Raw genomic sequence first — 27,308 nt, 5'->3', positions numbered from 1 at the left:
CATATGTGGAATACAGATATGGACTACACACTTTGAAGAACCTCCAGTCGCTGGTATGTTGTCACATTTTGGGGTTCAACCCAGCCTAGTAAGGATTTGTGTCACCACTTGCCCTGCAACTCTGGGTGCCTTCAATGCTCTGCTGCTGTGGCTCAGACCTTGGACACCAATAGCCAGCATGCAGGTCACACCCTCGCTTGCACCGTCCAGTTACTGTTCGCAGAGTGACACCAAAAGCCCCCACTCCCAAATTTTCCCCAAACTGTGTCCCTGCTGTGTCCAGCCTTCATCCTGAACACTCACAGAAGTTAAGTTTGCTGTTCTTTTAGAGAGTGAATACATTTCAACTGATGAACTGAACTGGGGCTAACACGCCCTTTCCTTCAAGCACAGCACTGAGCTGCTTTTTAGTAAAAATAAAACAAAACAAATTTATTAACAAAAGAACACAGATTAAGGGATACCAAGGTGAAGGAATAAAGCTGGAAATGGTTAAAAATAAACAAAAGTAAAACAGGTTTCTAAGACTAAAAATTAACTCAGTCAAAACTTAACTTGTTCAAGGTGGTTTCTTCATCAATCTTGCTTTTCCAGCTCTAGCTTTTAGCCATTGCTGGATCTCCACAGAGTCTAAGGTGCTGGCTTTTCTTGCCCACTCAAGTGAAGGATAACCCAAAGTCTTTCTGTGTGTCCTTATATAGCAAAATCTGCCTTTGTTTCAAGGATCAAATTGTTCCCCTGGGGTTGTGTCCTGTCTCCTCCAGGGGGCTGACTCCATCTTGATTAAGGTGTCCCCAGTGTGTGTGTTCCAAAGCGATGCTTCCTGCTGCAATTTTACAAGGTAAATGTCCCTTTAACAATTCCAGATGCCAGTTGACTAGGTGTTATCCTTCCTTTGTGATCCAGACATGCTGACTCCCCAACCATCTTGTGAACTTTGATGGTTGTGTTTACCGCACATGTAAATTGCAATCCCATTGTCACTGGATAACCCTGCTTCATTTGTATTCAAGATCTGGGCAGATCTGCTTTTTACTTTATTCAATACAGACTTTAAAACATGATTTCAGAGGACATCCATAATTGCACGTACAGCACTGCCACATACATTTCACAATTCTATTAATGACCAGTGTGGTGTTAATTTTCAAACAATATCTCCCAAGACATATTTTGTACAAATATCATTGCAATAGGATGTAGGGTGTGAATGCCTAGGATCACATACATAACCTCAATTTTTTCACTGATGTCTTAAAGTCTCCATCTACAACAGATATATACACACAAATAACTCTCCAGCCCTCATACCATAAACAAGTTACTGTATTTATTGTCTGTACTGGATAAAACAAGTTACTGTATTTATTGTCTGAGTAGGTGAGCATGTGTAACTTTTGTCAGAATGGAAGCATCCTGCATGTCCAAAAGAAACAGCTATCCTCCAAACTATATTTGTTTCTTTTGTTCCTTCTTTAGGACTGATATCTGACATTGGTGCTGATGGCATTGCTGTTATCTTGGCAAGTTGTCAGCCATTTAGTTTTAAACCCAACATTCTCCTCCACTTGCAATTATGGCATTCTTGTCATGGTGTTTTTTCCTGTTCCCGTTCCCCTGACACATAGTTCTTTTGTAACTATTCAAAACTAATAATCTTTGGTTCGAGGAGCTTGTTAAATGTTGGCACTAAGGTTTTGGTCCTCCTGTCCATGAGTTTCTGAACTGGTGACCCTAATGAAGCACTGCAAAGTGTGCTGTGATATTTTAACCATGATAAGTATGGATCCTTTGAACTCACCAGGGCATTTTTAAAAATCAAGACCTTTGATACTCATACTGACTTTTCTGCTAATCCATTTTACTGTGCATAGTAAACTCTTGACACGATATATCAAAGATAAGCACTGAAATGAGTGACTTGTACATTTTGTGCAATTATCTGTTAACTCATTTTGATGCTCATGGCAAGCAAACAGTGATTTACAATGTGTTAATACATTATTACATTGCTGTTGTGCAATAGCTCACTTCCAAAATAAAAAATCAAGTAGTAGTCCACCTGTAAAAAGTAATCTTTCCTATTTAATTCAGAGAGGTATCCTCCAGCCTTGTGCCAAGGACAATCAACAACCTCAAGTGGCTTCAATGGTTCTTTTATATTCTGGTCAGCAGACAAGTTAACATGCCAATTTGATTATTTCCATTTGCAAACTGCTCTTCAACACAGGCACACATGGAACTTTCTGTTCTACTATTTGAGACTCTGAATGGTACATAAGCTAATTTTGTGCCTACTGCAGGAAACAAGCTTAGACCCCAGTCCTGCCTAAGCTTCTTTCATAGAGCAAGTCAAAATGAATCCATCCCAAAGATACATCACAGGCTGGCTATAGTTATATGCCATGTATTACACATTTCAGGGGTACTATTACATCTACTGGTGTTTTTTTTAACCACTCCTAACAAAAACACTCAAACCATATCAGTCCAGCCCTTATACTGATACTGCTAATGGTTTCTACATTACTAATTTTCAGTATGGGGCATCATCCAGATGGAATAACCCCAGGTACTCTGCTTCAATTATATTATGGTTCATGAGTCAGCTTTCCAGAAACCACTGCCAATTTAACGTCATAAAATAATCTCATTATTGTTTTTTTCATCTTCTTGTCTCTAAGGTGTTTACATCCGTAGCACTCTGCACACACATCTAAGATGGGAGTTTTATCTCAACAGAGCTGTCTCCTTAACCCATTCAAGTTTAGGCTTGAAATTAGACGACGGTTTCTAACCGTCAGAGGGGTGAAGTTCTGGAACAGCCTTCCGAGGGAAACAGTGGGGGTGAAAGACCTCTCTGGCTTTAAGATTAAGCTTGATAAGTTTATGGAGGGGATGGTTTGATGGGATAACGTGATTCTAGTCAATAGGTCAATAACGTGCCATCGCTGGTAATTAGTATCAATGGTCAATGCGGGTCTGGCTGGAGAATCTTGCCCGCATGCTCGGGGGTTCTGCTGATCGCCATATTTGGGATCGGGAAGGAATTTTCCTCCAGGGTAGATTGGCAGAGGCCCTGGAGGTTTTTCGCCTTCCTCCGCAGCATGGGGCAGGGGTCGCTGGCTGGAGGATTCTCTGCGACTTGAAGTCTTTAAATCATGATTTGGGGACTTCAACAGCTGAGTCAAGGGAGAGAATTATTCCAGGAGTGGGTGGGTCAGCTTTTGTGGCCTGCATTATGCGGGAGGTCAGACTAGATGATCATAATGGTCCCTTCTGACCTTAAAGTCTATGAGTCTATGAGTCTATGAATTGATGACATTTAAATCTCTTTTAATTAAAATCGCCATAATATCGGCCAATCCCAAATAATTTTTTTCTAAATACAAAACCAGCATAACTTTGTATGAAGGAGGAGTGGTAGTAACTTGATGCTATAAATGCTACTGTTTTCAGTTGCTTAACAAGTGCACCTTGGCCTTTTCTATTTGCATGCTCAAAAACACCCTCTCATTTTTAGTGAGTGGCCTATATTGTGTCAAAAAACATCAGTGCTTGCCCATGATTATTTTTGTGATCCATTTCCCTGAAAACACTACCAGTATTAAAGACTTTGCTTGGTTCCTGTACTTACTGTTCTGTCCAAGGCCTAATGTAATTTAGAAACCTGACTGTTTTTCTAATCCTGCATTTGTGCAAAAACTGAAGTGGCCAGCTGGCTACTAATGGAATCATGTGCATTGGCTTGTTGCATTTAGATGAGGTCTTCACCAAGAATTTGTTTAAATGCCTGTATGTAGAGGTGATGCCATGAATCCCACAGTTGCTTTGGAATGGCCTCAGGCTGGCCAATCTTTAGTTGTTTAAATGAACCCCTGTAAAAAAATCACGTTAACTTTCAAAGGTCAAAAAAGGACAAAATAACAAAAAAGCCAATCAAAAGCACAGCGGTGCCACTCACACTCTTACCACAGCCAGAAGAAAGGCTGATTAGAACATTCATAGAGTTCTCCTCTGTGTACATTACTCATTCTGAACTGAACATTGAATGGTGTTCTCTTATTTACCAGAAAGCAAAAAAGGCAGACAAGACAATCTTCATCTGAGTGTCCAATAAAAGTGAATATCGTGCCAAAATAACAACACGTGAAGCCACATGGCTACAAACTTTATAATTTATCTGTCAGGAAAGATGGCCATTTTTATAAATTGCCTAGTGATTTTCATTCAGTCCAACTGATTTAGTGGCAATAGGAATTAAATTCTAGCTATACTTAATAATAATGGGCTAGATTGTTTCCTCTCATTCTGCACTACATGAAAAACCACAGGTGGAAGATTTTTGAGTGCAAGTCTCCATGGGGAATCTCTTATAGACATTCCTCCACACTCTGGTTTCAGAGAGGGCTTGATTTTGCTGCCAGGTTAAAGGCCCCAATGCTGGTGGGCGTTCTGTGGCCGTCCAGAGCTCCACTTCTTTAGTCTTAGCAGCTCCTAGAGACCCAAAGGGGACAAAGGGCAGGATGGTTTGCATCCCCTTCTGCAACCCTATTCCTGGCCTACCTCTCCCTCCTGAATTTCATACTATTTAGCATGCTTATTGTGTCTTTTTTTAAGCCTTTAGCAGGACACACACAAACCGTGTCATAGTTTGTTGCTGAAAATAAATGGCAATATAAAAGAAGCAGAAAAGAATGATAATTTAACTGCATATAGGATTTTGCTAAACTCATCTGCAAACTCTCTTTGTGTAATACAACCCCTGTGATCATTGCTTATTTTGCTTTTCTTAAAATATCATCTATGGGCAAATTCCTTTTCAGAGAAATTGGCATTAACGATAAGATTGCAAAAGTGAAGTGCACATAATTACATACCTCATAAGTTGGGTATGTGCAAATATACATATTAGCGTGAGCACAAGGTCACCTCATTGGCTGGGCTGCATGAAAATATCAGATTTGTAAGGATTAGTTAGACATAAGCAAATATATGTGTGCAACTGCATGTGTCCAATGTTGGCAGGGAATACACTGTGACAGAGCTGCAGATATGGAAATAAAGGACAGTAAGGGCAATGATGAAATACTGGTATCTAAGAATTCCCTGTTGTGCTGGCATGCAAGCAGTGGTATTGTTTTTGTTGAGACGGCGCTTTCATTGAAACCCCACTTTAAAGGCGCTTCTAGCTGTTTGAAAAATCTACCTTTGGAGCTGAGGCAGAACAACAGGGGGCCAGGTGTGCAGGGAGCAGCCACTGTGGAGGAATAGGCCTTCAATGCAGAGAACCCTGTACTTCTGAGGGAGAGAGTTTGAGGGCTGAAACCCCATTTTTTTCCTGCTAGTGGGGAAACTCTGTCCACCCAGAAGAACTGAGAAAAAACAGAGTTTCCTCCCTCCTTGATTTTCCTGGGGGATGGTACAATCAAACCAGTACTTTGCACTTTCCTTCCACCTTGTATCTAGGGCTATCCAAAGTGCTTTACAACCCATAGCACATTAAGCCTTAGTAAATTCGGTACTGCAATCCCTATTTTGCAGATGGGAAGATGGAGGCATCAGATGGTTGTGCAGTGCTTTAAATGTACCAAGTTAACTGGGACGTGTCCATTAATGATCACGTCTGGTTTTTCATTAAGTGATTTCATTTCATGAGTGGAAGCTGGAAGAATTGTCTGACCAATGGGTTCTATCATGCCACTGAGGCATAGCATTTATTAAGGAAAGGTTACTCACTCATAACCATTGTTCTTTCTGTGTCACGTTTGTGACCTCCCATTTGTGGGGATATTGCACCTCCTGATGTTGATTCAGTGGAGAATGTGGTAATCCCCAGAAGTCATCAGAAAAAGAACTTTTTTTGCAAGGGGGAATAGGCATAGAGAAGAGGAAACATGACTCTGCTGCCAGGCAGCCTGAGGCACAATGTTATGGCTTCGTCTGTTCAGTCACAGAGTTTTCACCTGTTTCTATAGGTTTCATATTAAATGCTCCCCAACAGAGTTCAACCCTTGACAATTCAACATCTATTTTATCACTCAACTAGTAACATTCCCCATGTTTCACACACAAGCCCTCCTTTTTCTCATGGGCAGTAAAATAAGCCTTTCAGTCCTGCTATCTATGTATTTTGAATCACTTTAGTTGTCACATGGAAAAATTTATATTGAAAATAAAGAACAGATTGCAGGGAGATGATATTTTACAATTCCCTTTACACCTGGATCTCTGTGTTGCTCCTCTAACTTGTTTAGGTTCTTTCTGCCATACGTTTAACTGACTTTTCACTGGTTTCTGTGTCACCAATTATTGATCCGGACACAGCGGTGAAATGAGGACTGATACATGGACGGATTTTAGATGGCAGGTCTCAACTTTATTAAACTTAAACATAGGGCAGGGGCACTATTTGCCCATTTAATTGGTTTCGGTGTGGGGGTTACAGGAATCCTTCCATATAACCCATAACTCAGGAGAGGTTCCCCTCAGCCTACCCATCAGCTTGCTCTGAATTCTACCATCTGCCCGCCACAAGGTGGTCAGAGGGTGCAGAAGTGAGGGTCGCAAGATCTGACCTCAGCCTGCAAGGGCTCCAAGATCTGACCCTCTCCCATGAGCCCAAGGCCCACCAGCAAATCCAAGGCTTTTACCCCTGGGAACCATTCATTTTATCATTTTAACTGCACTGGAAACCAGCTGCAAATTGTGACAAATTAACAACTCAAGCAGGTACCTCAGTTAGGTATTAAGTGCATTCCTACTTAACCTACTGTAGCTTGAAGGTGCTGCAAGGAAGGCGAAAACCTCCCCAGATGTTAGAGACCAGGCCATGGGTAGTCAGGCCTAGAGCAAGAGCCAGGGAAAAGATCTGAACCGAGGGTCAGGGCTGGAGTCAGGAACCAATAGCCACGCCAGGAGTCAGAGCCAGAACCAGGAACTAAGCCAAGCCAAGGGTCAGAGCTAGGATTAGGAACCAGTAGACATGCCAAGGGTCAGAGCCAGAGTCAGGGTGAGGATGCTGGAACCAGGAGCAAGGTGAGGGAACTAGGCAGGAACGGGACTAGAGCAAGACAGGAGCAGCTGACACAGGGAGGATCATAGCTATGGGTGTGAAGGCATTGAGCAACTAGATTGTTGCTGATGGGTTTAACAGCCAGTTACCCTTCCTGACCAATCAGGTGGTGCAGTCAATCAGGTCGCCTTGCAGGTCAGCTTCACTGCTGGAGTTGTCACCCTGCGCTGCTGGCTCCCTCAAGTTCCCCCTACCTGTTGAGGAAGGTGGGTGGCATTTTGCATCACCTGCATGTTAAGCAGTAAGTTCTGCTACTACACCATTTTATGCTGCCCTTGTTCCTGTCCTCCATGAGTCCTGAGCCTAAGCTTGTTCTTGAAAGAGCGCTACAGCCTTCCACAGCACATGTCCAACCATTCTCACACCTGTGAGGGCTGTAACTAAAGCACGTAGGCTGGGAGGTGCTGCTCATTCTATGGATGCAGTGATGCTCCAATATGTATTTTTCATCTCTAGCTATTATAATCCTATGCTAAGTCTAGGCTTAGATTATGTTAATTCTCCATTTTCATTTGGTTTTACTGTGTCTTGATAATCCTTCAAAGTATTTTTAACAAACGATCTAATTAAGACTGATATTTAAATGCCATGATTTAGGGAAAAGGACAGCTTGAGATGCAGCTAAAGAGCAGCATGGAATGACAGGGAACCTGCAAGCAGCAGTTTAGGTTAGAGACAAGGTAATCTTGTTTCCTCTTTTATCTTTTGGGAGGAACAACCCCCAGCCACCAAACTGAATTTTATTTAGCAGTTAAATGAGATGGTGGACAAAAGCCCCTCCCCTAGCTTCTCAGTATAGCGTAAGAACTTGTACTTCAAAAACAAGCATCTCAAAAATGTGGAATATTGTTTTCCAACATCCCTTTCCCTTTTGGTTAATATCTGTGTTTAGTGATCATCTGATCACTAAGAACATGACCAAAATTATCTACAGAGCAAACATGACTTTGCTTTTAATATCTGTGATAACATGGTTATGGGTTGTACTTTTGCATGTGTTTCAGAAAACCAAGAATGGTGTACTGGAATCTTGCCGCTTACAGTATGGAAACTAGCTGTCACTGAGAGCTCCCTGCTGCAGGCTGTTGTCATTAGTGGGAAAACGCTTGACTCTGTATGATACACTTCTGCAGAAAATGGGTTTGTGTAGACCAGTGGCTCTCAACCTTTCCAGACTACTGTACCCCATTCAGGAATCTGATTTGTCTTGTGTACCCCCGTTTCATATTGCACTTAAAAACTACTTGCTTACAAAATAAGACATACAAATTCAAAAGTATCACAGCACACTTTTACTGAAAAATGGCTTGGTTTCTCATTTTTACCATATAATTATAAAATAAATCAATTGGAATATAAATATTGTACTTACATCTAAGTATACAGCAGATAGAGCAGTATAAACAAGTCATTGCCTGCATGAAATTTTAGTTTGTACTGACTTTGCTAGTGCTTTTGATGTAGCCTGTTGTAAAACTATCCAAGTATCTAGATGAGTTGATATACCCCCTGGAAGACTTCTGCGTACCCCTGGTTGAGAACTACTGGTGTACACTGTAGATCACGATGCAAATCTCCGTAAAGACTATCACTAGAATCCCGTGGCAGATCCTGAATTTTCTGTTTTCAACAGCATCTAATACTGTTCTCGCAACCTCTAGAAATTAGCAATAATTTGGTAAATTTACTTCATTTTTAGTCATTAAGCCTTGTTTGTTCCTATCGTTAACCCCAACTGTTGGTACATATTTGCTTGGTGTGAATGCACCTGCACAATCTCACATTCACACTGTGCTCTCTCCAAAAGCTTTAACAATTGTTCTAGAAACTTGACGCTCTACTCCAAGCTTTTTATTCTCTCATACCCTAAGCATCCACCGCCCTTTGCTGCCTCTCTCTCCCTGTGTAACAAGTCTCCCTGCTACCCTGCTGTTCATGTCCTATGGATGTCTTCCCCTCCCATCCCTTGTCACACAGCCAACATGATGCTAATCTTAAGGGGCACAACCTCTGCCCTCACACAAACAGGGTCCTACTGCCCTTAGACTGTTACTGCAGGCAGAGTCATGCTGACAATAATATTGTCTGACAATTTGATTAGTTCAGAGCAAATGATTTCATTGTCCTCTCATCTAATTTCATATAAAGGGACCTCCTGATGTCAGGATATCACTAAATTCAGCATGTATGTTCTGAGGTTGCTTTGTGACAAGTATTTAAACTGTCAGTATTATGCTACTCACAGGTGCTAATGATCATAACTGTCTGGATCACATTTTAAGGGACTGACAATGCATTATAAAAATAAATGTCATACTTATAAGGCAGGTAGAGGAGAGAGCGAGCCAATCTTCATTTTCACAGCTATGACATCAGCAGTGACCTGGACCCCAATTCAGTGTGAGAGGCTATGCCAGTCTTCATGCTTCTATACCTTAATCCTGGCTTCTGTGACACAGATATCATGAATAGACAGGACAAATTCTAAGGCAGATGAAGTGTGATAGGCTGGTGAGACAGAGTACTGACCTATACTAATGTACTAACAAGTGCAAGGCTGAATCCTAGGGTTGCCAAAAGCTTATCTGCGTCACTTTTATTTTTGCATGTTCAGCCTGGAGCAATTTATCACCCACTTATAACCATGTTTTGAGTTTAGGACCTTCAAGTGAACCACAAAATATGAGCTAATTGGCCACAGGCAAAAGCCCAGAACTTGGCACCATTTTTGTTTGTACAGACTTACAGCTGCTAGCTATCACACATACAACCAGTAACCCATGAACAGACAGTACCTACAAAATAACGAGCGGGCATTAGCTGATAGGACTAGGACTAGGTGTCACAGATCTAGTTGGCTACACACCCAGGCCTGGTCTACACTACGACTTTAATTCGGATTTAGCTGCGTTAATCCGAATTAATCCTTAACCCGTCCACACAACGGAGCCAGTTACTTCGAATTAAAGGGCGCTTAAAATCGATTTCTGTACTCCACCCCGACGAGCGGAGTAGCACCAAAATCGATTTTGTAAATTCGAATTAGGGGTAGTGTGGCCGCACACCACCGAATTAATGTGGTTAAAATTAATGGGGTAGTGTGGCCGCACACCACCGAATTAATGTGTTTAAAAACCGAATTAATGTGCTTAGTGTGGCCGCGCACAATCGAATTTATACAATCTGTTTCCCAAATTCGAATTATCTAAATTTGAATTAATCTCGTAGTGTAGACGTACCCCCAATCTCCATGAGGGGACCCACCTCACTGGTCCTCATGTGCTTTAGGCACCCAGAGCCTGAACCAAGTCTAGGTCCATGGTTTGGGATCCCTAGGCACACTCTTGCGGTGCAGACACTCATGTTAGCACCCTCCCCTGAGAGTGGAGACCTCACGGTCCAACGACCCAAAACCTGTCACCAATGCTGACCCCTCAGTCTTCCCTGTAGCTTAAACACACCCTCTCCTGGAACTTCAACTGTATGGGTGTCCTGGGTCCACAGGTTAACTCTTCCACGATATATGATAGGTGTAGACCAGAGGTGGGCAAACTACGGCCCACGGGCCACATCCGGCCCATGGGACCGTCCTGCCCGGCCCTTGAGCTCCCAGACGGAGAGACTAGCCCCCGGCCCCTCCCCTGCTGCCACTCCACCCCCCGCAACCTCAGCTCGCCTTGCCGCCAGCAGTCTGGGCGGCAGGGCTGCGAGCTCCTGCTGGACAGCGTGGCTGCAAGAGCCGCCGGCCTGCCCCGGTGCTCTAGACTGCACAGCGGCGTGGCTGGCTCTGGCCGGGTGACGCAGCTGCCAGTCTTGGTGCTCTGAGTGGCATGGCAAGGGGGCAGGGAGCAGGGGATAAGGGGCAGAGGATCTCGGGGGGCAGTCAGGGGACAGGGAACAGGGGGTGGTTGGATGGGACAGAGGTTCTGGGGGGAGGTGGTCAGGGGATGGGGAGGTTGGATAGGCGTGGGAGTCCCGGGGGGCCTGTCAGGGGGTGGGGTTGTGGGTAGGGGTCGGGGCAGTCAGGGGACAGGGAGTAGGGGCAGTTGGATAGGGGGCGGGGTCCTGGGGGGGACAGTTAGGGGCGGGGGGTCCGGGGAGGGGGTGGTCAGGGACAGGGAGCAGGGGAAGTTGGATGGGTCGGAGGTTCTGAGGGGGGCAGTCAGGGGGCTGGAAGTGGGAGGGGGCGGATGGGGGCTGGGGCCAGGCTGTTTGGGGAGGCACAGCCTTCCCTACCTGGTCCTCCATACCGTTTTGGAACCCCGATGTGGCCCTCAGGCCAAAAAGTTTGCCCATCCCTGGTGTAGACAGACTTTCCATAGGATTCTAACAACATTGCTCTTTACTTAATCACACAAGAAATACATAGACATATACAAAAATAATAAACCCTACATGTGTTTCCCCGTGTCAGTTTTCTCACCGCTCCCAAGCATTCTTTGGGCTGCGGTCCTCTGTAGCCATCCAGTGTTCTTCTTTTGCAACACATGGCTTGTCATCTCAATTATGGAACCTCTCTTTCTCCCTCTAGGTCAGCTTGCTTTCTCTGACCTTAGTTGGTCCTGCAGCTAAACTGAACCTCCACTGCTATGAAAGACTGCCAGTATTTTCCCCTTTCACCTGCCCAAAGCTTCCTGTGCAGCAGTGTGAGTCCCCTTTGACCTACTGCTAGTGAGTTTTCTACTCTCTGAACCTCAGCACCATCCAGACAAGATGAAGGAAGTGGTTTCCTTTAGCTCCAGCCAAACCCCTTAACATATCTCTTCACCAGTCAAAGTACAGTCATTAAGGTTAACTCCTCTCCATTGCATCTAGTCTGGGAGAGACATGCTTACAGCCTTGTCAGCAATAGTGAATAGACACAGAGGCGTTCTGTAATACAGCAGTTTTCAAAAGAACAACTTCACAATATCAACCAGAATTCATAAATTGCACAGACAGATTCCCCAAGTCTTCACACCATGTCACCAGCTTACCAAGAAAAATGCTCTGCCATTTATCTGTTGGAACAGCTCTCATTCGCACAAGGAAATTTAACCCAGTGGTTCTCAAATTGGTCTGCAGACCACTAGTGGTTTGTGAAGTACTTCCAAGTGATCCACAGAGCTGCGCATGTCAGTTTTAAAAACAGTGACATTCCTGCTAGTGGTAGGTAACCCATTCAAGGACTCCTTTGGGTTTGCTAGAGGTGGTTTTTTTTTTATTTTTTTTTTTGTCTAAGCACCCTGTGGATCCTACATAAGGTGCGGTTCACACTGGTCATAATTGCTATTTGAGAAATAAAGCAAGGTGTTCCTGTAATTAATCATCGTGGCAAGAACAAGAGCCAAGTTAGAAAAAAGACTGCTAGTGTTATTGTCTATAGAGTACCAATCCTGAAAAAGACTACGGGCAACCTGACAGTTTTATTCTTTTTAAATTTCTCTTTCTCTCTCAGACACAAACATGCAATTCTGTACTTAATCATTTTAATAGGCACGACCCCAGGAAGAAATCTATACCCAAGATATAGACAAATGCTAATCACTGTTTTGCTGAAGTAAAATTTACATTAAGTTGAGGGTCCAATCCTGCATTTCTTGTGAAACCAACTCTATCACTGATTTCAAACTGAGTTTTGGTTGCACAAGGTTGAAGCTCAGTGTCTGATTTTTATATAATTTTTGTGTTCATGTTCATAGTTAAAGGAACTATAGAATACTTTTGATCAAAACTTACACTTGGATGAGTATGTGTGCCTCCTACTGATTTCAAGGGGAACCCAGGCACCTGCTATTAAGGGCAGAATTCTGTCTTCTTTTTTTTTTTTTTACCTCCACAGCTTTTATATTAGATTTTTTTAACTCTCACTATGTTTCTATTGCACTAATGAAAAAATATATGGTAGCCCTATGGTAGCCCATTGTTGTAAACCAAAGTTTGTATACTTCTGTTTCAAAGGTAGAGAGATCATGTCCTGGGGGAGTTCTCATTTTGTTTTACTCTCCCAACATCAAATGAATTACTACATTTTCCACACTTAGGCTCATATTGTATCCTCCACTTCCATGAGCATGGGGCACAGAGGGCCAGATCCTCAACATGTATATCACCATTTCTGCCAATATTCCACTGAAATTCAGGGTTCCTCTTCTTCCTTCTATATCCAGTTAGAGCCACTTTTTGGCTTCTCTCTTCTTCTGCTCCCTTCTCCTCCAACAGGCCCTCCTGACATCTATGTAGCTCAGCTTCCTCTCTCTTATTTATCTCCTGTTGGAGCCCAGCAACTCCACAGCAGTCTGGGCCTTTTTCATTCTGGACACTTGGGTGTGGCAGATTAATCTGTCAGGTTTCTTTTGGACCTTCTCCCCTTTTGCTTTCTCTGTATACTCTCACACATTAAAATTCCTGGCCCTCTACTCTGAGGTTTCAGCACTTCTACTAAAACAGGCAGTTCTCAGATCCCTTAAAGGGAATACATTTTATTGCCACACTGTATTGGTGTGTAAACTCATAGGTGGATTCCATCAGTTATGAACCATTGGCTATTTAGTTGCTATCTCTGGAAGGGCAAATATCAGATGGAAACTCTCATCCCCTCAGGTCTGTCCTGTATGGTTTCTCCCAGGGTGATTTTCTTTTTTCAGTTGACTTCAAGGATGCTACTTGTATGCCCTAAGTCACCACGGTCATCAGTTGTTCCTTTGCCATGTCCTTTCAGTTAACTGGTCTCCCCTTTGGACTCTTCCATCTCTGGGGACTTTACAAAGATCACAGTGGTCCTGGTATCCAAATATTTTTGAGAGAGATCCTGCTCAGACCTTCCGTCCTACAGCATTGCCTCCAATCTCCAAAGGAAACCTATCTCTCTCTCAGCTCCTTTAGTTTTCTTTCTCCTGATGGTTCCAGTGTCTCCAGGTTTCAGCAAACCTCCTTTTTCTTTCGTTACCAAAGATACCAGTCTTTCAGACTGGGTTCCCCATATAGGCTCCAGCCAAACAGAGTCTGAATATCAAACTTCTAGACCACTATGCCACCTTCTTAGTCCTCAAAACCTGGAAACCCTTCATTCTTCACAGATATAACTTGTTTCAATGCAAGAAAAGAACTGCTGCTACCTACAGGAATAGATGCAGAAAACCAAGAGCAAAATACTCCTGGTGGAGGACCTTGGGCTGGGATTTTGGGCAGTGTCTTAATTTTTTTCTGTGGAAGACATCTATTTCTAGAGAAAGAGCAATATTATCAGAGACTGGCTCAGCTGTAGTTAGCTCACTTCTAGATAATGGAGTTTACAGTCCCAGAATTTTTCATAGAGCAGGTGCAGAATGGGGACACCAGCAGTAGACTGGCTAAACTTCTCTGATTCTGCTCCCAGATGGTCAAGCCAGAAGCCCAGAGCACACATATGCTTGTGTATCATTGGGAGCCAGCAGCTGTATCATTGGGAGCCAGCAGCTCGGATATTCCTTCCACCTCTTAGTATATATCCAAAATACGAAAGAAGATCTTTTATTGGAAGGCACAGTTCTCTTCTCTCAGTCTGAACACCTCAGTTGAGAGACAACAGTTGAGTGAAACTAGTTCTTGGAAAAGAGATTGTCCCACGATAATAATATAATATATGGAGATATACCTATCTCATAGAACTGGAAGGGACCCTGAAAGGTCATTGAGTCCAGCCCCCTGCCTTCACTAGCAGGACCAAGTACTGATTTTGCCCAGATCCCTAAGTGGCTCCCTCAAGGATTGAACTCACAACCCTGGGTTTAGCAGGCCAATGCTCAAACCACTGAGCTATCCCTCCCCTCCATGGAGTTCCTGATGAGCAGAAGGTAGCCATCTACTGACAAGTCTTTCTCTTGTATTTGGAAGGTGTTTTTCAAATAAAGCATGTATAGAAATACAAACCCTGTTCCTTGTAAAATCGCCTCAACTTTATCCTTCCGAAGTTTCACAGAGGGCAAAGACAGACTCTATGCTTGGGCACTGTCAGCTATCAGAGGACCCATTGCAGGTAGAAACACTTAAAAGACTTCCTCAACTTTTTCTACTGCAAAAACCTGTTTACAGACAAGTAGTCCATCCTGGGGAATTTTCTTTGGTACTGTATGTCCTCATGTGACGTCTCTTCTTTCTCTGGGGAAATGCTCCTACAAGGTCATCATCTTAGCTGTAATGACCTTTGCTAGACAGCAGGGGGAACTGAGCTTTCTCTTCATTGCCATATCTCTAAGCTTTTTTCCAGATAAGGCAGCATTCCATTTATCCCTAACATTAATATCAAAGGCAAACTCTGGATTTTGTGACAAGGAACCCATTGTTACTCTTCCCCCTGCGTCACGAGAGAGAAGACTCTATTCTTTACATATTAAGCATGCTCTGATGTTCTGTTTATTATGTTTAAATGGGTTTGAGTAAGTTGTGGGTTTCTCTTGCCATAAGGGCAAAGCAGCAATAAACCAGTGGTTGCCAGATCAGATGGATCAAAATTTGTATTGTTTTGGTTTACAATCATGGTAGATCATATCTAGAGCTTGTCAAAAGCCCATTGGGATATATTCACCACCTGGGAAGCATAGCTAAGGCTTCCATTTCATTGGTATAAAAGGCAGCTGGCAACATATTCATCCCCACACACATTCATAAAGTATTACCACTCGAGTGCAAAGTCCTATGAGCAGCACACTTAGGTAAAAAGAACAGGAGTACTTGTGGTACCTTAGAGATGCTCAAATAAATTTGTTAGTCTCTAAGGTGCCACAAATACTCCTGTTCTTTTTGCGGATACAGACTAACATGGCTGCTACTCTGACACTTAGGTAAGTCTCTCCCTCCTTTGATACTGCTCACTGCATCTGCCATTTACCTGAAATGTTCTTTCCTAGGACAGAAGAAGAGAGAGAGATATGCAAATAGGGAAATTTACTCACCAGAAATTCTTGAAATCTCTTCTTCTAACCTGCATCATAATCTACTCCCCTCTCTGGGGCAATATGCTTTCATCACTTTTACTGTAGTCCAGGATGTCTCGTACTGCTTTCTCTCTTTAGCTCTGGAATTCGCTGTTTGGAAAGACTGAGGCAAGCCAGATGCTTATATAGAAAATTTGGTTGATAGATCTTTTGTCACTTTTCCTCTGGTAGGTGGAGCCTAAAAAGAATCTGTCCTGAATATTTTTTCCTAGGATGGGCAGCAGGAGAGGTGACTACAACAAAAGGAATTACCTAGGGGTAATTTTCCCTAGTTATCTCCCTAATTACCACTATTTCAATAAAAACACAGCCAAAAGGAAAAGGTAAAATACTAAAACTTTCTTTATGTTTGAACACTAATTTCTGCAAGCATCCAAATAAAACGAAATCATAAAAAGATCTCTTGTTCAAACACCACAATTCAAAGATCCACAGCTCTTTCCAGGAATTACACTTAAATCAAAACAGAAATGGCTATCTTGCGTGTACCTAAATTCCCCCTTACATGTATCCTGAATGCATATTGCTTGAGAAAAGAACAGACCCATTTACAGAAAAAGGAGCACAATTCTATACCTCAGTTCTGACCCTTATGTGCCAGAATTGTGACTGTGCACATATACTGGAAACTAGAATATCCACAGGTAATCAAATGACATACCTGGTTGAGAGGACTGGTAAAGGGACTTATGGCCCACCCGCAGAATCATTTTTCCAAATTAGCCTGGCCAAGGATCATAGATTCTCTTTATTTCCTGTCGCCCATGAAATCCACAGCTTTATCTACTTTCTCCATAACAACTCATAGGCAGGCACCTATCTAATCTGTTTCTATTCACACCCAGTCCAGACCAGGTCTGAAGTGTCCATTGCAATGGATCTTGTCTACTGTAGACTGTAGACTGCCTAGATTTCAACAGTCAATGAGAGCTGCTGGGTGTTCAGCACTTTTGAAAATCAGATATTTTATTTTGGAGCCCAAATCTGAATTTAGGAGTGGCCCAAGTGAGTATGGAATGTCTCTCTTTTTGGGTGAATGTGGGGATGTAATTTTGTCTTTTGCAACATGCCCTCAGTTTTGATCAAATAATGTATCTAGGGAAAGAAAACAGTGAAGGAACTTGAATAGAACTTGATTTCAGTGGGAAAGGATCAGGTCCATAATTAATATTTTTCAATGGATATTACAGAAATGATGAACTGCAACATTCTGAAAATAACCTGGTTGTAGTTCATTTATGATGTTTTTTCACTTTAAAAGTTCTTAAATATGAGGTAAATCAGATCAATATTTTGTGAACAGAACAAACAATGAAATTTTAAAACCACATTTATTTTTAATACAAAATCTGTTGCACTATTACAGAAGTGAGCCTGTATGTGTACCCTTACATGCACAGATAAATTCAGCATCTACAATTAAAGAAGAATAAAATTTCACTTCATTGTTATCAATACCGTTGGGAAATCTTATTAAGAAACTCGCTTTGTGCTTTGTAATCAGTGTTATATAGTTCATTTTTTGTTTTTGTTTCCTTAAGGAAAATGGATTATGGAAAGCTTAACGGTGCAAAAGAAGCTTGTACGGCTGACTTCAATTTGTGATTACTTCAAATTGCGCTTTACCTACAATACATACATCAAAGCTGCAAGGTGTACTATGGTCTAATGGAATCCACGGACACAAGCTCTTAAGATAATATCTAGAAATCTGCAGTAAATAAGTAGAACAGTTCACTATTTCATTTTCACAGCAAAAAATATATATTTAAGTAGATGCTTTAAAATACCAAGCACTCCATTGGCTATAGTACTTCTTACACAGTACAACATAGGCTTTTTTTGTTTTGTTTATTTGTTTGTAACACCTAGAAGCATATAGCATCTACACTTTAAGTGTATTTACAAATTCAACAAATATCTACATATAAAAAGCATACTTAAAATTAAACTTGATGCAAGTTATGAAAAACCAATTTATTGGCAAATGAAACTGAGCATTCCTTCAACCATAGGTTGTTATAAAATTTCATATTTGGAGGTAAACCGTTTGATTGATATAGTATGTGAGAGAATATTTTTGTAACTGATAACAGTAATCCTTTACCACTAAACCTTGTTAGCATTTGTCAGATTCCTTTAATTTTGTGGTTCTGAGCAGTAATCTACACACTGCTTTCATGCTGTAGATAATTTCAAAAGCTGCCACATGGGTCAAGCAATGACTCAGAGGAAAATGTGCTGTTGCTGGCATGGTATTTTTTAACATATTTTGCAAGAGAGTTTTAGGTTTTTGCAGCATTAGTAAAATATCTGAATTCAGCCATTTTTGTGTAAACTGTGTAAGGCCATGAAATCATGTTGTGCTCTAACTGTCTAAAAGCTGTTATTTTATCTTCAAGGAAAAAAAAATATTGTGCTTTGTGTAATTTAAAAAATGTTAAACCTTGCATTTTGCAGCTCAACCATTTCATAACATCTCTGCTTTTTACCAGTTACTTTGTTTGGCAATGATAGTAGTTCACTAATCACAGTTTACTGCACCAACTTAGTAGTACAGTGCATTATGGAATGCATATTCTATAAAGGCACTGAATGTATTTTGCCCTGTGTCTTCTGGAATATTTTGTCTCATTTTAAAATTTCACTTCAGTGACTGTACAAATTCCAAAATGCATTGCAACGGATATTGTTTTATGTCTTAAAATCAATCCAACATATACACGATGTAAAAATAGAACACTGTAGTGCTGTAATACTTGATAGATTAGGAAGGCTATAAAGTAATAGGAACAAAGAGCAGATAACAGGGTCTCAGTAAGCATCAGCAAATGCAAGTGTCATAATTAAATCATTTAGCAATTATATACCATACATACTGTTCCTAATTGTCTTGCAAAGACATATGAGAGCTAGACATTAAGTCACCAATTTCACAACAATGTCCACAAAGACATTGAAGTTCTATATAACACTACTATAACACTCTGACAATGAAAACGGAATTCATATCCAGGGATTCAGCTGAGGACTGCATAACAAAGTATCAAACCAGATTTTAATAGCATACACAGGTTTATCTGTGAAAAGTGTAGCATTTTTCATGCATTATACTGTATTTTCGACAGGAAATAACATTATCAGATGATGTTATATTATTTTTGTCAGTTTATTTTTAAAAAAAAGCAAAAATACTCAAATTCAGACCAAAATTTTTGACTTTTGCACTTTGATTCATACTAACATATCACTTACTGTGTTTTTATAGTGTGTAACTGTATTGACCTATATGTTCTCATAGTATAAACATCTTGTTGCTAGGAGCTTTGTCACCTGTATGTTCTTAGTATGAGAAGGAGGATGCACAAGTGCTTTAAACACAATGGAAAATATTGTAGGAAGGGAATTGAGTTTCTCGATTAAACAAAGGAATTCATGGCATTGACAGGAGAAGGAGCCTCAGAACTTTCATTTCCTTCTGCAGGTTCTTTCTCTTTTTTACCACTGTATTGTCCAATAAAGGAGCCATCCTCATTGAACTGACCATTTACACCTTCGCCATAGTCAACTAAACTATCATCACTGTCCTCCTTTTTCACAGTCCTGTCTGAAGGTGTTCGGCTTCCTTTCTTTAGAGGTTTATGATCCTCTGCGTCACTGGAAAAATACAGGAAATTCAAATAATTAATAGACATATCATAAATTACAAAAGCAAAACCAAAACAAACCATGCATGCAGACTTTTAAAAAGCATGTGCCCAGTCCTACAATCCTACAATCACATTGTAGAAACAAACTGATATGATAAATACATGGTGTAGAAATGGTTTAAACATATAATGTCTTCAGTAGAGGGAGTGCATTTTTTCCATCGTGCATGGTTTTTCAGTGATAAGATATTCTGCTCTTGATTTGGAAGCAAAAGAACTGCAAGCATTAAAAAGGGGGTTGTTAACATTATAAGAGCAAGTTCTTTGTTCTTCAAAGAAAAAGCTTATGCTGTGCCATGAAGTTAGTCTGTTAAACTTCGTAATTCACTGATTTCTTGAATATGAATGAAGAATGAATTCGGTTAAATGAAATATATTGATTTTTATCTAGTAAAAAAGAAAAAAAAAGTGCTGCATTTCAATAATTTGTTACATTATGCAGGCTAGGCTTGCAATTTTCAACCTTACCTTTCAAGAGACCTATATATTCCATTAAAAGGGTGCAGAAGAAACAAATGAAAATAGCCTAAGAAGAAAAGCAGAGTCCATATCCTGATAATGATCAGTATTCATTTAATAGGAATTTGAGCTTATAATTGCTAAAACATTCAATATGTTCAGATACAGAAACTATTTAGTTGAATACTGATAACACAGGGCAGTTTAAAGCGTGCTAAAGATCTTAGAAATATTTTAGACTTTTTTTTTTTTGCAGTTATGGAAGAAATGCTTTACCCTGTTTCTTTTATCTTTGCTACCACCATCCTGTGGGTGTATGCACATAGAAAAAGTCTGTTTTCATTGCTTAGAAGGTTAGCTCTCTATTATACTCCTCACTCAAATACAATCTACATATGATAGGGTCCAAATCTAGTGCAACAGACTTTGCTGGGCTGTGTTTAGATTTGGCTTCCCCCCCGCCCCATTAAACAGGCTGTGGATGACCTTGAAGCTGAAGACTTCAGCAGTAGTTCAAGCGGTGACTTCCCACTTAGTAACCATTGGGTTAAGCTGCACATTCAAATGCAAAAATCTAACTTGAACATATAATAAAATACTCAAGCCCATATGCATATAGGGCATAGAAGGGGTCAACAAATGTGTTTTATTTATTTATTCACAGATTCACAAATTACGGGGGTGAAAAATAAACTGATATTAGGAAAAGCAAAACTTACATTGTGCCATACTAACCCAGAATGGCTTGTTAACTTTGGACATATATTCAGCAATGAGTGTTTTGAATTAGCTGCACAATTCCTGTTAGTAAATTACTTAATTGTTCACAATATCTGTTTTCCATTCTTATTTGAAGGGATATCATCATATAATAACCAAGAATGTACTGTTGTACAGCATGCACAAGAGCACACAGATATTGATTCTGTTGATTAATATTCTGCTGAAATGCACTTTACCATCATTACAAACCATTAAGCCAACTTTTGCAAAAAAGCCTCCGGCCGCCACCCCCCCCCTGCGGGGGGGGGAGGGCGGCCGGAGCGCCGGGGGGAGGGCGCCGGGGGGAGGGCGCCGGGGGGAGGGCGCCGGGGGGAGGGCGGAAGCCCGGCCGTGGCCCTGCTCTCCCCGGCGGCCGGAGCGCCGAGCCGCCCCCCTCCAGGTGCCGCCCCAAGCACAAGCTTGGTGGGCTGGTGCCTGGAGCCGGCCCTGTATCACACAACTTTTTACATTATCACCTCCTCTATTTAGGCTTCAGAACATCCCAAATGGCTGCACCTTAAGAAAATCTGTTATCTATATGCAGACCTATATTTACAAATAAATACATGACTGTATTTGTTTTTATATCTACACATAGACAGAGAGGAGGTGTGCAATTGTATCATATATGTGCATTTAAGGATTTAATGTTAGAATAAAAAAGTCAAGTGACAAAGGAGTTTCATTTGTGGCTACCTAGACATACACAGCATGAGGATCCAAATAATATCATCCATTTTCTCTGCCTGCTTTGGTGTCATGAGCATACAAGGTATTAACAATGACAAGAATTCTACTCTACAATTTGAACAGCAGGACTGCTCACAAAAACAGAGTTGGCAGTGGGTGTGGTGGGCTCATGGTACATCATGCATGCAAGCGCCTGTAATTACATACACAGCCAGCATCCTGAGTTGTTTCTTGTTGAATCTCTCATTTTGGCAGGGCATTATATTTGTCAGGATGAGGAGGGAACGGTATATTTACACATCTTATACTTGAATAGCCTTTTAGCTAGCTAACAATAATGTGATTTAGCCATTTTCACCAAACACTACAAATGTATGTTCTGAATCAACTTAAGATGCAACACATCACTTCTGAGTAGCACTATATCATGCTGCAATAATACTGTATTAATCTTTTCCATTTAAGTCAAATATCTGAATGCAAGCGACAGATCCACAGTCAGACAGGCTACAGCCTAATTAAGCCTTATGTGGCTAGAGCTTCTAGTCAGCCTCATTTCTCCTGGTAATATTACTATATCTGCTGAAACAAACATATATATATTTTAAATCTGTTGAGTATCCACACGGGAGACTCTCTCTTCACCCTCCTTGTTCCATTCTCTCATGACATATAGCTCACATTTGTGAATTTGGTCAAAAAGGTTTGCATTAGAACTGCTGTCTAGGAGACAGATACATTCACCACTTCAATTTTAAGGAACCTGTTTTTTTTCTGAAATACTGTTGTGGAGTTTGCAATGGTCTGTATGTAACTGCAGTTAGCAATGAATACTGCATGTGTGATCTTCCAGTTTAATTCTTGTTTAATTCTAAAGCATTAAATCCTTAACCATCACTTGCTGCATAACATGTGGTGTGAAAACAGGAAAAAAAAGAGTTTCTTGCGCCACATTGTCTACATTATCCACTGGATCGATGGGCAGCGATCGATCCAGTGGGCGTCGATTTATTGTGTCTAGACTAGATGTGATAAATCGACCGCCGAGCGCTCTCCTGTCAACTCCGGTACTCCACCAGGGTGAGAGGAGCAGGCGGAGTTGACGGGAGAGCGTCAGCCGTCGATTTACCGCAGTGAAGACACAACGATAAGTAGATCTAAGTGCGTCGACTTCAGCTACGTTATTCATGTAGCTGAAGTTGCGTAACTTAGATTGATTCCTCCCCCCGCCTCCCAGGGTAGACCAGGCCTAAGACCTGACAAGTTGTTTGTCACGTATAGTGACTGCTCCATAAATATTAGGCAGCTCAATTCATTTCTAGATTGACATTTTACAAGTGCAAAATGAGATCCTGCATAATTTTGTGGTATATCTAGTATGAAAATCCTGTTCAAGAACGAAGGGAGTATCAGATATTATGCCTCATGCTTCATGAATGTATCTGTTTCCAAATGTTCAGATAATCTTGGCTGAAATGTAATAAAACACATAATATAATTTAAACTTTTGACATACATGCTGCAATGCAAAAAACAGGGTTACAGTTACAAAATACAAAGATATAAATGAAAATACATAGTATAGTACCAGCAGAAGAGCCAGCAGTCATTTTATACTAATGTAAAATCAAGCTACTCAGTCAGAAAATATTACATGCTTTTGTGAGGTTCTCAGTGAAGCATGCAAACTTGCTTATTGTAATGTCTTTAAATAGCTAATGAGTCACCACAATAAAATATATTCTGTTCGTATGTACATGTGCATTTAATACAGTGAGAACAGTGAGGTACAGTATGCTGATTTCACTGGGAATTCACCGGAATAAAGATTTGGGTGAGTAAGAATTGCTGCCAAGATTTACAAATAGGTAGGCTCGCAAATGTGTATTTAGACATCTAAATAAGTGGTTTGATTTTCAAAGGTGCTGAGAAGCCAGTAGTTCCCACTGAATCTAGGCCCTCAGCTCCTTTAGAAATCAGGTCACTTCTTGTACACAGGCTCCTAAATTTTCCAAAATGATTGGTGATTTGGGGGTCTCTCAAATTTTGGGCATTTAGCTTGAGACATATTAAAGGGGACTGATTTTCAGCATGTATCCTAACTTTCAGCACCCATTTGTGAAAATCTTGGTCAACATTTACATGATCATGTCAACTGCAATATTTTCAGGATAAAACAATCCATATAACACAACAAACCTTTAAAAATGTAACCAAATTGTTACTGCATATATAACTATTTTGTTTTGTTAATGCTGATAAGCACTGCACAAAAGAGTCGTTAGTTGTTCCAGAAATTCTGTCCAATTTAAAAATGACAAAATGATAATTTCCTTCTCAAGAGTTCAGAATGTAAATCATTTAAAAGTTCTGTACAATACAGCGTATGATCAATTTAATTCTTATGCTCAAACAACAAACTTGTCACCTAGTAAGAATCTTGCTGACCTACAGATCCAAATATTTTGTGAGCTGTACTTCAGTTAGCTTAATACTTTGCCAAAGTCTTTGAATCTTTTTTTTTTTTGTTTAAATTTACTCACTGTGGGATGACAACTGGCAATGAGCAACAATGATGGTATTTATGGCACTGAATTTTACACAGCCTGGTACAATAAGCAGCAAAGAAAGCTCATGGAGAAACTATTTATTGCTTCCTATTCCACTGTAACACCTTTTACTTAAAATTCCATGATAACAAAATATTTGGACTTAACTGAAGAAGTTCTCTGTGCAGAATAACACGTGAGCACAGGTAGCTCAGTTCATTACTTTAGGGCATACAAGTAAATAAGCAATACTTTATAAAATTGTATCAGAAACATTTGTAACAGCACTGACTTCATACAATTATTGTACTTCCTACAAAACAAAACAGGATCTTTTGACGTATAAGTTCCTTTATGTAACTTATATTTATTTAATTTTATTGGGGAGGGGGTTACAAAATTTATTTATAATCTAAATAATGAAAAAATACTTACACAGTTGGTTGCATTGGGTCTGTGATTTTTCTATATGCTAGTAAGGATGCAGATTCTATTGTCTGTATAATTAAAACAAACAAACAAAACAAAACTGCAGATTTACACAGGAGTGTACCTGCACGGAGGTGGACGCTGGCGTGAATGCACAGTTACAGCATATGCAAAAATCAAATCTGGACATGGGGATTCCCTCCCTTTTTGCACCACAGAAGTACAGTAAGAAGTTCTGCCAAAGTACTGGCAGTGGAAAAAGCAGTTGGGGTACCCAGGGAGCCTTCCACTCCTCATTTGGGAGGAGGGAAAGTAAGAATAATGTGATTTTTATCAACCTGGATTATGGTCAAGACTTGTGCTTAGATGAGTAACTACTAAATTTTTGGAGGAAGGGAGAGAAAGGGTGACGGGGAGTGAAAAAGGGAAGGAAAGAAGGGAAAATGAGAGATGGCGGGGTAGACGTAGAGGACATGAGAACACTCATGTTTCATACACTGCTTTTATAACCCTGGGGGTGCAAAACAGAGAAGGGACCCTGGTGCTCTGGGGAAAATGAATGAGTTTTCAATGTGTTGCCAAGAAGCATATTGCACAAAACAGCTGCATTGTCTCATTATGAATTCTGAAGCCCAAAGAGCTGTAGAATATCAGCTTTAGAATGTTTAATAACTCTCTGCAAAAACAGATTTCTAAAGCCAGAAATTCTGATGTAGTATCTGTGAGGTTTGCTCTTCTTGTTTATGGAGCTTCATAAAACTATTCCAAAATACAATCATGACAGATCATAAAATCCTCTCTTTCTTTCTTTACTAATGATTTTATTCACTGACTTATACTTACCTATTGTAATTTTTAACATGAAAATAAATTACAAATTTACTGAAAAAATTTGTAGTGAAAAATTTAAAACCAGTATTTTGAAATGTTTTGCACATACACTACATATAATTAACATTGAGACAATAACTACCAGGAACAAAATAATAGGTGTGAACATGTATGGATTTTGCACTGAGATGAGGTTGCTATCAAAGTAAGTCCAATGACATGCGTGCTATTTGTTGTGCTAGAACCAAACCTTAAGTTCCTAGCTGTTTAATAAAGACTGATACTAATGGATGGCTAGACATTTTTCCCTATTATCTTATATTAGGAACCTTTGCTCTTTAAAATTAAAAGGCATATTTTGGAGACATGAATTAAATATCTTGAATAAAATGGCAACAATCATATAAAAAAATTAATTTATTTTTCTTCCTGGTTTCATGAAACAAATAGCAAACTTGCAGCTGATGGTTGAGATGAGTGAAAAAGAGGGGAGGTGACAACGAAGAGCTTCACTGTAGTGAATTTAAGAATATTGGAAGAAAACACATTAGAAAGGTGAAGTACACAGGACAGCTTCACAAGTTCATCACATTTTTTTAAAGGAATGTATTACCTGCAAATCTTTTCTGTGTCTAAATATTAGTCATTCCTCCCTAGAATTAGGTATATGCAGCAACCAGTCAGAATGCAGAAGAGGTTTTTGTGCTCTCTGTACAGCTCAGCAGCCAATCAATTCCCAGTAGATTCTTCCATAGTCATAGACATGCAAAATAACTCAAAATATGGTTAGCAACATCCAGTTGGTAACACGCAACTTCTTTCACTTCTAGCATAACTTTTACATGCAGAGTGATGCTAAACAGACTAGAAGGGGGAGACATTCCGGGCTGATGGATATGAGGATGCAGAAAATGAAGTTTGTAGGGAATAAATTCCTTTTTCTGTGCCCTCAGATCAACAGCCTGAAATGATTGGGTATAAGAGGCCATATAAGTACCTTAGATAGGTATGGCCTCACTGTAAACCTGACCTGCAGACACTCCCCCTCCCCTTCTGCTCATGATGCCAAGTCAAGTGGGTCTGAAGATGAAAGGGATAAGGAACTCCTTCTCTGTACACTAGACGTGTATAAATCAATCCAGAAGCCTATGCAGATTTTAGAGATTTTACTACCTTTCCTTAATCTCACTAAATAAAACAAATGGTTTTGTCTAGATAGGTTTTCTTAGCATCTCAGCAATATCAGAGCTTTTTTTCAACTGTGGCAGAAGCAGGAAAAAAATAGAAAGTTTAAGCTCTTGTTCTAAGTCAAGATCAGATGAAACATTTGACAAGTGTCAAGGAACCATTCTTAGAAAGACTTCTTCTTTGTGAAAGTAAAATATTAGGGAAATTTACAAGAAATAGCAGACAATTCACTGACCCTCCCACCTGATACTATGACTACTAGGGGAAAAAAGACTTCTAACAGAGAAGTCAAAAGCAGTGATTCAAAAGAAAAGTGTCCTGTATGGTCTTTTTGAGCACCTTTTACAGAATTGGGATTGGTGGAAATATATGGTACAGCAATCTCTGGGTCCAGAGAACAGAAAGAATCAAACAGTTGTACTGACTGAAGAAGCTTGGAAGTTTTCTATTGTCTTGAGTGATGAATGTGCACTTATGACCTTTCCCCACCTGTGAATCAGCAGGTTTGCAGATGTGGATAAAATTCCCACTTCCCTGGAGTAATGAATATTCTGCCTAGGATAGAAATTTGGCTTCGCCTGCAAGATTGACACCTCTTTGGTACTTTTGCACTGAGGGGAACAGGAGATCCTTGTATAGTCTCTGACTTCAGGTCTCTTTA

General features: G+C 40.5%; 1 protein-coding gene across 4 annotated transcripts in view; it reads right to left on the bottom strand.

The window, feature by feature from the left end:
* Positions 1–17,352: 17,352 nt before the first annotated feature.
* Positions 17,353–27,308, bottom strand: part of NRCAM (neuronal cell adhesion molecule) — a 117,909-nt gene continuing 107,953 nt past the window's right edge. For all 4 annotated transcript variants that reach the window (XM_029910824.1, XM_029910823.1, XM_029910825.1 and 1 more), the window contains one exon: positions 17,353–19,686. In XM_029910824.1, the coding sequence (XP_029766684.1) occupies positions 19,449–19,686 (238 nt within the window). In that variant the 3' untranslated portion in view covers positions 17,353–19,448. The remainder of the gene's footprint in view (positions 19,687–27,308) is intronic.

This window comes from Terrapene carolina, unplaced genomic scaffold, assembly GCF_002925995.2.
Source record: "Terrapene carolina triunguis isolate 2854851 unplaced genomic scaffold, T_m_triunguis-2.0 Scaffold68, whole genome shotgun sequence".
Classification (NCBI taxonomy): Eukaryota; Metazoa; Chordata; order Testudines; family Emydidae; genus Terrapene; species Terrapene triunguis.
The sequence above is the reverse complement of the archived record's forward strand: the minus strand, read 5'-3'. Positions and strand labels throughout refer to the sequence as shown.